Source organism: Lithobates pipiens, unplaced genomic scaffold (genome assembly GCF_037356315.1).
Source record: "Lithobates pipiens isolate NorthernLeopardFrog02 unplaced genomic scaffold, aLitPip1_a1.2 Scaffold_8, whole genome shotgun sequence".
Classification (NCBI taxonomy): domain Eukaryota; kingdom Metazoa; phylum Chordata; class Amphibia; order Anura; family Ranidae; genus Lithobates; species Lithobates pipiens.
Genome location: NW_027507903.1, coordinates 601,281,719 through 601,297,065, shown reverse-complemented (window position 1 = coordinate 601,297,065; position 15,347 = coordinate 601,281,719). Strand labels below are relative to the sequence as shown.

Here is a 15,347-nt window from a genome sequence, read left to right as displayed (position 1 = left end):
TTACGGTGTAAAATGTGTCACATACTGTAGAGGGAGTTACACATGCCTCTTTTTTCTATTGTACTTTGTAATACAAACAAAATGAATAAAATTATTTAAAAAATACTAATGGCTAGGAAATTTTAAATAATAAAAAATCACGAAGAAAAAAATGTTTTAAAAAGTTTATGATTGCACTTTTTTGTGTCACAGTATGAAATGTCACATACTGTAGGTGGAGTTACACGTGTCCCTTTTTTTATTGTACTTTTTAATACAAACAAAAAGAAGAAAAAAATATCAATGGCTAAAAAATAGAAATAAAAAGTCACCAAGAAAATGTTAGTTTAAAAAAAAAAAATGTATGATTTTACTCCCGTGTTTTCCAGTATGAAATCTGTCACCTAGGTGGAGTCACACTTTAAAACAAGGGCCATTCATAAAATTGTCTTTTCCGCGTTGCTAAGCTTTTTCCGCCTGGCGCACACACTGCTCTATTCTAGTCCAGGCAGGGAAATAATAATAACCGTACCGCAATAGACAAACTTCTCCCGATGAGGTCACTTTGGTTGACAGACGGCTAAATATGGAGAAGTGTACATTCACACACATGGTGTAGTGATTATTCACATCTGGCTGCAGACAGTGCAGGAGGCTTCCTCGTGTTGTTGGGTCACACCCCATGGGGAGGAGGGAGTGGGGAATATTATGTATAAATACTTGGCTGGGACAATCCACACTGCACATCAGCCGGCAGCTGGAGAAAGTGCAAAGTACAACTCCGCTCATATCGCCCCGGGATCCCCCGTCTCTGGATATTACAAGTCTCTACGTTGCTACAAGATGATCATAAACATGCGGTGAGTATTCCGAAAAGGAACTTTGTTCTTTTTTTTTTTTGTAATTATACTAATTTTTCCGTTATTATTATGGCTTTTACAAATTGACATCAATTCTTTTAAACTAATGGTGGCCATACACTATACAATCTGATTGTACAATGTCCTTTATATCTACTGAGACTAGGAGGACATCTCTGAACAACCCATTTCATTTTCAAGTTATTATTTTTTTATTTTTTTTTATATTTTTAGCGTTGAATGGAGTGGAAAGGTTAGAACCTCTGTCCAATTTTTATTGCTGTCTCCATGAACATTTAGAACCTTTTAAATTTCGATACTATTAATATAATACTTTGAGCATTCCTAACTCCCTCAAGACTAGCTATTGTGGATAGATGGCTGTTCAGGGGGCCTGTTCTTCTAAGTAGACATCCTTGTCTGAACATGCGTTATCCAGGGCACCTGGCCGTAGCACACAATGCGATTCAATTTATCCTCCCAGGGAACGCTAATAATGGAACTCTAGGCTTCCATGGTAGAACTCCAACAGGTAGGATGGATGAATGTAAGGTTCAGCTCCTCCATTCATAGAGAGGCTTCCATTGATGGACGCTGTAGTACAGCTTCTATGAATGGAGGATGCACTGATGAATAAAAGGTCCACCTCCTCCATTCATACAGAGGTTTCCATTGGTGGACCATGTACTGCAACTTCTATGAATGAAGGATAAGTTGATTAATGTAAGGTCCAGCTCCTCCATTCATAGAGGGGTTTCCATTGATGAACACTGTAGTACAACTTCTATGAAAGGAGGATAGGCTGATTAAGGTCCACCTCCTCCATTAATATAGAGGTTTTCATCGATGCACTCTGTAGTTCAGCTTCTACGAATGGAGGGAGTACTGATGAATAAAAGGTCCACCTCCTCCATTCATAGAGAGGTTTCCATTGATGGACCCTGTATTACAGCTTCTATGAATGAAGGATAGGCTGATTAATGCAAGGTCCAGCTCCTCCATTCATAGAGGGGTTTCCATTGATGGACCCTGTATTACAACTTCTATGAATGAAGGATAGGCTGGTTAATGCAAGGTCCAGGTCCTCCATTCATAGAGGGGTTTCCATTGATGGACCCTGTATTACAACTTCTATGAATGAAGGATAGGCTGGTTAATGCAAGGTCCAGCTCCTCCATTCATAGAGGGGTTTCCATTGATGGACGCTGTATAACAACTTCTATGAACGGAGGATAGGCTGATTAATTCAAGGTCCACCTCCTCCATTAATCTAGAGGTTTTCATTGATGGACGCTTTAGTACAGCTTCTACGAATGGAGGACGCACTGATGAAAAAAAAAAGGTCCAGCTCCTCCATTAATAGGGAGGTTTCCATTGATGGACGCTGAAGTACAACTTCTATGAACGGAGGATAGGCTGATTAATTCAAGGTCCACCTCCTCCATTATTATGGAGGGTTCCATTGATGAACACTGTAGTACAGCTTCTACGGATGGAGGATGCACTGATGAATAAAAGGTCCACCTCCTCAATCCATAAAGAGCTTTTCATTGATGGGAGCTATAGTAAAACTTCTATGAATGGAGTACAGGCTGATAAATGCAAGGTCCACCTCCTCTATTCATAGAGCACTTTTCATTGATAGAATCTATAGTACAGCTTCCATGAATAACAAAGGGGAGTGGAAAGGGAAGGCATATGTTGACACTCTTTGCAAGTTCCTAGGACAGGTCCAGCGGTTGTATTAACCAGCGCAGCACTGGAAGGCTACGGTCGCAGGGAGGGGGGGGGGGGCAGAGGACTTCTTATTTCAACTAAGAGAGCAGCCACTAGCACAAGGGACGCTCCTCATTGAATGTAAGTACCGTCTTTTATGATGATTAACAAAAATAACCTTAGGCTTTTAAATTTAAGGCAACGTACTAAGAAAAATATGTGAGCTGCCCTTGCTTAACTCTTGGCCTTGGAACAAGCATTTGAAAGTCAAAGTGAAGTCCAAGTTCCTGGGCTTCATATTTGTTCCTGGTCAGACTCAGGAAATACTGTAGACATTGGATCAGCATGACAGTCAGGCAACAAACATTTTCAGAAGGAGAAGTCAGCATTGCCATCCTCCATATCCATTAACTACAAGTTTCCTTCTTTATGAATGCATATATTACCTGGAATAACCCTGCATGATTCTTCCTCAATTCCCTCCCCATCAATCTCTCCCACTCTGTTCACAAAATGTACTTTCATAAGATGGAATGAAGTTGTGGGAGGAACAAACTGTACCTGGAGCGATCTTTTGTAAACCACGCACAGGTCTATAACTTTGTCATGTTATTTTATTATGTTATTGTTGAATTAATGTTGTTGTTATTATTATTACTATTATTATTTTAATAATATAGTAATTATACATTTTTTTATAATATAATAATATTTAATTACTATTATTATTTTAATTTTAATAATATAATATCATTATTCATTTTTTATAATATAATAATATTTAATTATAAAAATGTAATAATAATATTACATTGAAATAATAAAAAAAAAAGTATTGTTATTAATAATATTAACAGTAGTATTAGTAGTAGCTATGTACAGGCTCCAATAACTCCAGGAATTATTATCATTTAAATATAATTACTATAATCTCATTTATCATAATTTATAAATAAATATTATTATTTCATTATAATACTTTAATAATGGTAATAATAGTAATATTGAAATAATAAAAACAACAACAATTATTATCATAAATGATTATTCTCTATGAACAGGTTTCAGGAACTATCACCAAAGATAGGGCAGTGGTTGGGTCTGCCTATTCGGCATTTTAGCACAAAGCAGCAACTGGGAATAATTGGCCCAAATTATCAAAATAAAATAAGTACTGTCAGTGTTGCCCTAATGCAACCATAGCAATCCAAATCTGCCCCGAAAAAAATGAAAGGACTGCATTCCCTTATGAAATGTTGATGTACAGTACGTGACAGCAATAGAGCTACATGTAGAAGTAATAGATGCTAAAAAAAACTTTCAATTGTTTCAATACTTCCAAAGAGGACCAACTAGAGGTCCAGGTCTCGTTAGCTGTGTTTGCATTCAATGTTAAAATGACCTTCACTTACACTTAGATCACATCAAGTGAACCTGTGATTTGTCCATGTAGAGCAAGGTAATAGGGCCACTTTAATAGCAACTCCCATTAGACAGCTTACTTTCCTGGTGGGGCCAAGAAAATTGAGATACTTGTCGCTTGTGGACTCACTCCCATTCCTCCCATTTGACAGTGCTGATGCTTGGTGAATGACTGCTTAGACCCACAGCACTGTCACATGGTGAGAAGAGGGTCCTCAACCGTGCCTAAGCTCGGTCACAACATTCACGGGACTTTTTCCCTGGATGCCCAAGAAGAGTGATGGGGGGAGGAAAGGGAAGGTGAATATAAACTGATGGTGGGGTTGTCTTTGAAATGGGTAAATTTAAGCATGTCAATGTTTCTTTTTTGTATTTTTACAGGCTATTGGCACTTACCTTCCTTGTATGGACAGTGGCAGCTTCACGCCCAAACACCTTGAAAAAAGTGGCCCACCGGGATACTGGTTTTGGCCTTCGTTTGTTCCAGGAGGTTCTGCGAGAGCACAAACATAAGAATTTGGGGTTCTCACCTTATGGAGCTTCCTCTGCATTGAACATCCTTCAGTCTGGGGCAGATGGGGAGACACTGGAAGAATTTCGGACAGCTCTTAATTATGGATACTCTGGTAAGCCAATGGGCCATTTTTTTAGGTGAATCTCACTGTCTATAACAGCCTTTGTCAACCTTTTTAATCATTGAGGAACCATTGAAATCAATTTCAGATCTCAGACTACCCCTGCTAAGAATTATTATCTCTTAAATAGATCATCATATTATAGCTACACCACATTGGCAGTGGAAATCATGCCATGTGGTCAGTGTAGTGTCCTCATAGTTTGGTGGTCAATGGAAGGAATGATCCTTACATTGGTGATCAGTGGGAAGAATTACCCTTACACTGGTGATCAGTGGAAAGAAAGACCCTTATATTAGTGATCACTGGGAAGGATGCTACTTACATTGGTGGTTAGTGGGGAAATAACACTTACATTGGTAGTCAGTGAGAAGATTGACCCTAACACTGGTGATCAGTGGGAAGAATGACCCTTACATAAGTGATGAGTGGGAAGAATGACCCTTACATTGGTGATCATTGGGAAGAATGGCGAATGACCCTTACATTGATGATTAATGGGTTAAATGCCCCTTACATTGGTGGTCAGTGGGAAGAATGAGCCTTACATTGGTACTTCTGTAATTCAGCGGGAAGATTGTTTTCCTTGCAGACTGTTCACACGATCATTGGTATCAGTGGTTACTTACCTGAAAAACCAGTGGAGAAGTTCCACTGGTCCCATGCCGCTGGCTCTGTAAAGTATCATTGGTGTTGGACACCTTAAGGCAAGAGATCAGTCCACTACTGCTCACTACTCAAGTGTTATATGTTATTCCTGTGAGTGAATGGGTTTCTTCCCAGGAACATAATATTGAGTGGTTGAATGGCTCATAACTTCATAGCAGTGCTGTATACTGCGATATAAACTAGGCCCTCTATGATAAAAAGTGGTACTAAAACATTAAAATTGCTGGTGTGGGTATATGTACAGAACATACTCTTATCTGCATTGGGTTTGTATGTATTCCCCATGCTTGGCTGTTCAGTTTCCTTCCTCAATACAGAAACCTTTTGCGGCTAATCAAAATTTACCATAAACTTGCCCCAAAATATGTTTTGCCTGTTTTAGGAACATTCAATTGTAAGCAGGGATTAATATTATGTAATATGTCAAGTTTATTAAAAAAAAAAAAAAAAAAAAAACAGGATGTATGAAATCACAATAAAGTCTGACAGTCCGGACTTTAACTGTAAGTATAAATTCCTCTTACTCTCGTATTCTTGCCCCTTTAGAAAGAACGGTGTCTGCTGCTCTTCGCAAAATCCGCCATCAGATCAGCGGCTCAAATGTCTCCGGTGGACACTCCACGAGGGTGAATTTAGCTGATGGACTTTTCATACAACAGGACCTTGACTTGACTCCAGGCTTCCTGAAAAGGTTCCAGGCGATCTTCCAGCGCCATGTAGCCCAGATCAACTTTACAGACCCATTGCAAGCTAAGGATATCTTGAACCAATGGGTGGAGAACCAAACCGATGGTGAGAAGGCAGTTGAAAGCTGAGTTTAGGGTTCCGTATATTTAGGACATTGGATAATCTGACTTACTTAGAGAGTTATTTCAGCCTATAGGATGTTGTCTTCACCATAATGACACCCAAGTCAAAATATGTTGTTTTGTACTTGCAAGGAAATGTTCGATGAATGTCAAACCATGGACCCATTTGTGGTCTTTGTGTGCAGTTCCCCCACTACTCTGTATAGTGCAGGGAGCCAAAGTAAATACATGGTACAGCCATGTAAGGCGGAGCATGCTCCATGTGAAACTGGGCCAAACAGTGCTTTCACATAGGGAGACCTTAGCCCCGTATGAGATATGACTCCAGCAACTCATAGCTTACCTAGAACTTTTCTTTCGCTCACATAGCCTGAGCAGTGCTGGAAAGGACAGAGGGCAAGCATAAGCTGCATAGGCAAAGTAGAAAGTCACTTTATTGACTTATTTTAAAGGTGCAAGCTTCAGGGTCTCATCCTTATCCTTCACTAATGGGGGTGTCACTGACCTGACACAAATGAACATAAAAGGTGACTCTCAAAGAACATTAATCAAAGTATTGGCATAGAGTGGCATATACAGCATAAGGTTAGTTCACACTGCGCAAATGTTGGAGAACAAGTAGGGCAAAGCCAACCAGACTTCAGCAGCATCTTTCCAAGGCAGCTGCAAATGGGTACTTGGGTGTCATCTCCTGAGCCGTTGTACACACGGTCGGACATTCCGACAACCAAATCCATCGGATTTTGTCCGACGGATTTTGTCCGAAACTGTTGCATACACATGATCAGACAAAGTTGTCGGAAAATCCGATCGTTCAGAACGTGATGACGTTATTTCGTTACGACGGGACTATGTGCAGGCTAGTAGCCAATAGCTTTGGTGTAGGAATTTGATCTGAGCATGCGTGGCACTTTGTCCGATCGGAATTCTCTACACATGATCGGAGTATGTCCAATCGGACCAGTTTGTTGGAAAATTTTACCAACAAGTTGGAAAACTTAGTCCGTCGGATACTCTGACAGAAACAGTCCGATGGAGACCACACACAGTCGGATTATCCGACAAAACGGTCCGATCGGACACATTCCGTCGCAATCTCCGACCGTGTGTACAAGGGCTTATACCTTCACTGAAAGGTACACCAGGGACATTTCAATACCTTTGAAAGTAACAGAGGATTCAGTGATAACCTTTATGTTTTAGGTTTGCCTAGTTTATTATTTCTTCACACTGACCATTGTCTGCTTTTGTTGTAGGAATGATAAAGGATTTATTGGAAAGCAATTCCATTTCACCACTGACCCGACTGATCTTACTCAGCGCTGTCAGTTTCAATGGAAAATGGGTTCTCCCATTCCCAGAAAAGGCCACCCACAGTAGACCATTCTACCGTTCCGATGGATCTGTGGTCCAAACCCAAATGATGGCCAATACCGCCAAGTACAACTGTAGTAAGTATTGACCGACAAGATATTTCCATTGAAATGCATTACAGTAAATATTACCAGGCAGGGACTAATTTAACAGTATAATAAATTCTCTTTTCCCTTAGGTGAATTTGAAACTCCAGATGGAGAGTATTATGATGTCATCGAGCTGCCATATGAAGGGGGAGACATCAGCATGTTAATAGCTGCGCCTTATGAGAAACATGTACCACTGTCCGCCATCACGAACATCTTGACTCCAGAGCTCATCAACCAATGGAAAGCCAATATGCAGAAATTAACCCGTCTCTTGGTTTTGCCTAAGTAAGGATTATCCCATGTCTTTTCACAGTCTGATCCAAAAAAATCTTTACTTAAAACTGATATTTTGTGCAGCAGAGCTCAAAAACAAAGTATACATTTTAAAAGGGTCCCAGAAGGGTCACAATAGGGGGTAGTCCAAAATCTCAACATGACCATGCCATTCTGAGTTTTTTAGCCATTCTACTTGTGTTACCATAGTAAGCTTTTCTTGGGACAGCATTCAAGACACACTGGGGTAAACAACCACGTTCTGTTCCACCTACAGCTTAGGAATCTATTTTGTTTGGATATGTTCTTTAAAAATGGAACTCTACCAAGCTTAATTTCCATAAAAACTGAACCCAGTGCAGTTTTGGGGGAAAATAATCCAACACTTTTTGGGGCCTCAAACAGTCATCTACAGGAAGAACTGAAGGTCGCTTTACCCAAAAATGAAATTTTAGTCCAACTGAAAGAGCAGGAGCCCCTTAAAATGTCCAAATCAGGTGTTTAGACTTGGTCCTCAAGAGATTGAAGCAACTGTATGGAAGTTCAACTATCCAGCATCTAATAAACAATGAAACATCAATGTTCCTTCAGTTAATTATTACCAGCATGTAATTACTGTCATTGTAGGGGATGGGCACAGATGTAACCCACATCCACTGATGTCCAATACACCATGGGGGCTGTTTTACTAAAACTGGAAAGTGCAAAATATGGTGCAGCTGTGCATGGTAGCCAATCAGCTTCTAACTTGAGCTTGTTTAATTAAACTTTGACAAAAAAAAGCTGATTGGTTTCTATGCAGAGCTGCACCAGATTTTGCACTCTTCATTTTTAGAAAATGAACCTCAACGGGTGTCTGGACTGGGAGACCAACTAAGCTCCATATGAACACCCCTCTCACTTAAAAAAAAAAAAAAAAAATTAAACAAGATTGATAGTAGGCTGTATATGGGGATCAATACAACCCTGCTATTCAAAATGAGTTTAGACTAAAGATCTTGAAAGTAAACCTATACTGAGAGACTACGGAGGGATCACTGCAGAGGTTTCCTTTGGTAAATTCTAATTACCCAGTTATAGGTAGATCATACGTTTTTAAATTCACCCTAACATTTTAATCTGCATACTTGATCTTGGTCCATAAGTGCTGAAGCCAGAGGCAGCCTGCAATTAGCATTTAAGTATGGTAGATCTGTGATGGTAGCCTCGTATTTTTCTTCAGCTCCTTCTGAACACGATATTAATAATCTCTCTTGTCCTCAGGTTTTCTCTGGTCAGTGAGGTCAATCTGAAGACTCCTCTTGAGCGTCTCGGCATTGAAGACATGTTCTCGGAGGAAAAAGCCGACTTCAGCCGCTTGTCAAGTAAGTAACCGGAAAAATGAATTAATGGGGAAGAGCATAGCAGAGCTTGCTTCTTAGCAGGGTTGGGTTAGGAATTTGCTTAGTTTTTTAATAGAACAATCTAATTATTTTTTTTCCATTAAAGGTGAAAGGCCACTGTATGTGTCAGAAGCATTCCAGAAAATCAAAGTTGAAGTGACGGAAAGTGGAACAAGAGCTTCAGCTGCTACAGGTAAGAGGTCAAGTCTTTACTAGTATCAAATGAGGCCATTGTCTTCATTAGAGTTACCAGCTAGTATGAGGGCTTATCTGAATATAAAGTGAATGGAATGTTTAGGCAGGCTCTCGTAGGAAGATTTTAAGGAAATTGCACATTCCAATTGAGGGTTGTGTGGCCACCTTTATCTCACCAGAATTTTTTTAATGGTCCTGAATTTCAGGATATGAGAATGCAGTCTTAGCCCCTGTACACACGGTCGGAGATTTCGACAACCAAATCCGTCGGATTTTGTCCGTCGGATTTTGTCTGTCGGATCTTGTCTGAAACTGTTGCATACACACGGTCAGACTAAGTTGTCGAAAAATCCGATCATTCAGAACGTGATGACGTCATTTCGTTACGATGGGACTACGTTCAGGCTGGTAGCCAATAGCTTTGATGTAGTAATTTGATCTGAGCATGCGTGGCACTTGGTCCGATCAAAATTCTCTACACATGATCGGAGTATGTCCGATCGAACCAGTTGGTCGGGAAATATTTCCAACAAATTGGAAAATTGGGTCAGACGGATATTCCGACGGAATCAGTCCGATGCATACCACACACAGTCGGATTATCCGACAACACGGTCCGATAGGACACATTCCGACGGATTCTCCGACCATGTGTTCAAGGGCTTAGTGTTCCCAGCACTGCCTCTGTAGGCCAAGAAAGGGAAATTGCAAAGATTCATGCAAAATACTTTAAATACATAAAGCATACTGAAATTTAACAAGATATATGGTGGTGGAGTGCTGCACCCTTGGATAGGTAGATATCAAAGTGAGTATCCAACTTTTATAAGCAACTCTCAACTATGGTGCCCTACAATAGTGATTTTGAACCTTGTTGAGGCCAATGTCCAGTAAATACTTCCAAAACCTTTCATGCCCCAACAGTAAAAAAAAGTATAGGAATACAAAATATGTATTGACAGTCTATAAGGCCCTGGATGGGACTGGGTGTCACTATGAGGGCATAGAAGGTCTACAGGGGGTTAGGAGATTCTGAAGACTTGATGGCCCTGCAGGGGATGAGGTTTCTGGAGGAAGCTGGGGGCAACTGTGAGGCATGTACGGGCTTGGGGTCTCTCCAGGAGGCTGGGTGTTTTCTGGGAGACTGGAAGGCACTGCGGGGGGTTTGGGCACATTGTGGGACACTGTTGGGGGTACTATGAGGGGCTGGAGGCTCTGTGGAAGGGAGGGGGCTATGGGAAGCTGGTAGGAAGTGTGGGGACTCTTTGGGGCCTGGGGGCACTGTAGGACACTTTTGGGGACACTGTTGGGGACACTATGAGGGGCTGGAGGCTCTGTGGGGGCACTATGAAAAGTTGGCAGGCAATGTGGGGACTCTTAGGGGCCTGAGGGCATTGTGAGCAATTGAAGGGCACTGTAGGCCACTATGGTTGAGTGGCACTTTGGGAGTTGGGAGGCACTGTGGGAGGTTAGAGGATCTGCAGCTAGCTGGAAGCAGAACGAGAGCACCACAAAAACTTGAATAAGTCCAATAAAATAATATTTTTCACAGCAAGAGGTTAAAAAACCCAACACGTTTCGTGATCTCACAACACCTTTCATCAGGGCTTGAATGCTGACTGGAAATTTTAGATGATACTGGACAATAGTGGCAAAGTCAACAGATCAATGTGACTAAGTAAATATAGATCCTCAGTGCAGAGTAAAAAGCATCGGAATTAGAGTGCTATATAAAGCTGAATAAAGGTCTTTACAAACTAGCATATCAAACAAAACTCATCAATATATTTGCCCTAGTAGGGCTGTGCAGATATGGTTACCAATATGTCAATGTTTCCACAGCTGTGATTCTGCTGGCTCGTATGGCTCCTCTTGAAGTTATCATGGACCATCCTTTCTTGTTCCTCATCCGACACAACCCAACAGGTAAGGCATGCTCTAATTTCCATATTAGTGTAAGCTGTATGCCCTATGACTACAGCAGTCCTCTCATTTAAAGTGGTTGTAAAAGATGAAAGTAAAAAACCTTCAGTGTGCAGCTCTCCCCTCAGCTCCCCTAATACTTACCTGAGCCCCATCTCGATCCAGTGCTGTGCATGAGAGCCAAGGCTCTCCTGGGTCTCTGCCTCCCTATTGGCTGAGTCGCAGCAGCGGGAGCCAATGTCAATGCAGAAAACTGATCTTCTTCTCTTCTCTCTGCTCTCTCCTCCTATAACATTCTTCTTGTATGCGCATGGAGCAAAGCTAAACAGCTCCTTGTGTTTCTTCTCCCTTCCCCAGTCTGGGCTCTGCTGTACAGGGGATTACAAGAGGCTGATACCAAGCCAATGGCTTGCATTAAATAAATAAAATGTATTGTCTGAAAACGCAAAATAAATGAAAAGTCCCCCCCCCCCCCAAGGAGTGTAGGACCCTCTTGCAATGGCAGAGCTGAAACTGGCAGTCATAGCTTACTACAAGAGAAAATACATTTTTATTTGTTTATTTTTAATTTATTAATTGTATATTTATTTTTATAAAATCATTTTAGTAATAGAGTGGATGTAAAATATGTATTGTAGTTTACCACATTGAGATACAACATCTCTTATTCTTTCTTTTAGGTACACTGCTGTTCATAGGACAAGTCATGGAGCCATGAGTCTAGTGCCATCTAGTGATAATATTCAGTACCTCACCTCCATCACCTTTTGACCAGCAATAGTGAAAAGTCGCTACGGCTGAGAGAAGCTTTGATATTAGAAGAGCTTGAAGGACTACTAAGGGGGGGAATGGGGAGCCACGGGTAGTGTGAATGTGTAAAATGCAGTATGAGAGCCCTGTATGGAGTGTGTGAGCGGGTCGTCGTGAGTTAAAAAAAAAAAAAGATTATATTTGTTAATGAGATTTATATTGCGGAGTATGAAATGTTTATACTGTTTGTATATTTAATAAATCTATTTATTTATATTTTACCCCAGCCTTGTATGTAATGTGTTTTATCATCAATGGAAGGAAAAAAAAAAATATTGATAAACATTTGCACAACGACCGTGAAAGTTATAAACTCAACATTGTGACCTTATAGGGGTAACATGTGAATCGGCCTCAAACCCTTTCGCTGCCAGGGCAGTTGTTTTGCATTTTTTTTGCACACGTTTAACCACTTTAATACCGGGCACTTTTATACCTTCCTGCCCAGACCAATTTTCAGCGCTATCATATTTTGAATGACAATTATGCTGTCGTACGACGCTATGCCCCAACAAACTTTTTATCATTCCCCCCCCCCCCCCCCCCCACCACAAATAGAGCTTTCTTTTGGTGGTATTTGATCACCTTTTGGGTTTTTTTTTATTTTTGCACCACAAATAAAATAGTTTTTCTTTGTTTCTGTTACAAAACTTTGTAAATAAGTATGTTTTCTCCCTCACTGATGGGCACTGATGAGGCTGCACTGATTGGCACTGATGAGGTGGCACTTATATGCGGCACTGATAAGCGGCACTGATAGGTGGCACTAATGGGCACTCATATGTGGCACTGATGGCCACTAATAGGTTAGGGTGACCAGACATCCCCGGTTTCTGGGGGCAGTACCCAGATTGAGGAAACTGTCCCCTGGCCAAGTCTGTCCCCAGTTTTGCCCCCGGATTGGATTTGAACAGGGGCTGGGGCAATTTCAAAGACAAGCAGTGCAGAATTAATTTAAAAAAATATGAATTACACACCCCTGCTCCACCGATCCTACTAGCTTAGGAAGGTGTATTTTTTTCCATTATTTGTGCCCCTCGCTGATGATCATGTGCTGGTCGGAGCGGAGGGAATATTTCTTCAGTTTCGGGCACATGCCCATTCAGCTCCGCTCGCATGCTCTTCCGCCTTGGCTCAAATCCTGGCAAGTCGCCGGCCTGCTTATCTTCTTGCCTTCCCTGGTGGAGTGATCTTCTTCCCCACCCAGTAGTAGCTGGGGCCCAGAAAGTAAGACATGACAGGCTGTGTGGCAGGTAGCAGTGGCAGTGGCCACTGATTGCCACCATTACTAGTAAAAAAAAATATGTCCTCGGATTTAATTAAAAAAAAAACGGTCACCTTATCATAGGTGGCACTGATAGGTGACACTAGAGGGCATGTATAGGCGCCACTGGTGGGTGGCACTGATAGATGGCACTGTTAGGCAGCACTGATCAGTGGCCCTGGCATGCATCACTGATGGGAACAGAGTGCCATCCCTAATGGGCAATGATTGCCATCCCTGGTGGGCCCTAGTAGGCTTACCTGGTGGTCATGGGTGGGCATCCCTGGTAGTCCTGGGTGGGCATCCTTGGGGGGCTGCACTGATAATCAATCAGTGCAGACCCCTCCTGTCAGAAGAGCAGCTGATTGGTTCTCCTCTAATGGCATCTGTCAGCACGAGTAGAGGAAAAGCTGATATGCGGCTTTTCCAGTTTACACTGTGATCAGCCGTGATTGGACACAGCTGATCACATGGTAAAGAACCTCCGTCAGAGGCTCTTTACCTAGATTGGAGATACCGGATGTCAGACTGACACACTACACCACCGAACGACGGGCGTGCGCTAGCATGTTATCTTGCTGGACTCCATTTTTTGCCCAGTCAGGATAACCGAACCACCACCGTCATTCTACTATAGGCCGGGTGGAAAGTGGTTAAAAAAAATAAGATGCAGAGCTCACTTGTCACCAGAGATGCAGAGCTCACTTGTCACCAGAGATGCAGAGCTCACTTGTCACCAAAATGCAGAGCTCACTTGTCACCAGAGATGCAGAGCTCCCTTTGGTACCAAGATGCAATGCTCACTTGTCACCAAAGATGCAGAGCTCACTTGTCACCAAGATGTAGTACTCACTTGTCACCAGAGATGCAGAGCTCACTTGTCACCAAGATGTAGTGCTCACTTGTCACCAGAGATGCAGAGCTCACTTGTCACCAAGATGTAGTGCTCACTTGTCACCAGAGATGCAGAGCTCACTTGTCACCAAGATGCAGAGTTCACTTGTCACCAAGATACCAAGATGCAGCGCTCACTTGTCACCAGAGATATAGACCTCACTTGTCACCAAGATGCAGAGCTCACTTGTCACCAGAGATATAGAGCTCACTTGTCACCAAGATGCAGAGCTCACTTGTCACCAGAGATATAGAGCTCACTTGTCACCAAGATGCAGAGCTCACTTGTCACCAGAGATGCAGAGCTCACTTGTCACCAAGATGCAGTTTGCTACTTGCCAGTTGCCACCAGAGATGCAGGTTGCCATTAAATTCTGAGACCTTAATGCTGCTGTAACGCCAGAGCCGCCACTAGAGGTCCGTAGTCAGCACCGGTGATATTGTCTCCGCCGCCATTTTTGCAAAGAGCAGCTCTCATGGAGGCCAAGGAGAAACAAACAAGAGGCGGAGCCCGGATGGCAATGAAAGCGGCTGCCAATAGAAATGGAGCTGCCACCAACCCCCCCGCCCCACGCCCTGGCCCACAACCCAGGCCCCGCCTCTTTTTTCTTCCCCACCTCGGCCTCAAGGAGAGCTGCTCTTCACAAAAATGGTGGCAACCCCGATCTCTAGCGGTGGCAATGGACGATTTATCATGGAACACCGGGAAAAAGACAATTTTCCATGAATTTTCCCGGGACATGGTAGGACTGGGATTTAGGTCTGAACAACGTGAATGTCCTGGGAAAATCGTGACTGTTGGCAAGTAAGCATGCCTGAGAGAACTGGTTAAGAGCAGTATGGGATGGATGCAGAGTAAGTCTGGGAGGACTGTGGAGTCTTAGCCGGGAGAGCTAGAGAAAGAGGCAGCTGCAGCCAGATGGGCGGGCAGTGCCTGAAGAGGTGGTGCAAGGATCAGTAGCCAGGGGAAGACAACAGCTGGGCACTGGGACTTTGCTACACAAACAAGGGGCCCACGGTCCCTGCCTGTAAAGGGAATTTGCTATTTCT

At 42.4% G+C, this 15,347-nt stretch overlaps 1 protein-coding gene across 1 annotated transcript; it reads left to right on the top strand.

Moving 5' to 3' along the window:
• The first annotated feature begins 672 nt into the window (after positions 1-672).
• Positions 673-12,360, top strand: SERPINE1 (serpin family E member 1). The gene is made up of 9 exons (XM_077470544.1): positions 673-839; positions 4,359-4,603; positions 5,828-6,073; positions 7,347-7,541; positions 7,643-7,841; positions 9,093-9,193; positions 9,318-9,404; positions 11,249-11,332; positions 12,010-12,360. Exons 1-9 carry the CDS (start codon positions 688-690, stop codon positions 12,045-12,047), a joined length of 1,347 nt encoding a protein of 448 aa, XP_077326670.1. The 5' UTR covers positions 673-687; the 3' UTR covers positions 12,048-12,360.
• The last annotated feature ends 2,987 nt before the right edge of the window (positions 12,361-15,347 follow it).

Excerpts from the sequence above, each read along its gene's own strand:
- SERPINE1 (XM_077470544.1), top strand. The coding sequence starts at position 688 with ATGTATAAATACTTGGCTGGGACAATCCACACTGCACATCAGCCGGCA. Across the intron at positions 9,194-9,317 it reads CGACTTCAGCCGCTTGTCAA|GTGAAAGGCCACTGTATGTG; the intron begins GTAAGTAACCGG and ends TTTCCATTAAAG. Across the intron at positions 9,405-11,248 it reads AAGAGCTTCAGCTGCTACAG|CTGTGATTCTGCTGGCTCGT; the intron begins GTAAGAGGTCAA and ends ATGTTTCCACAG.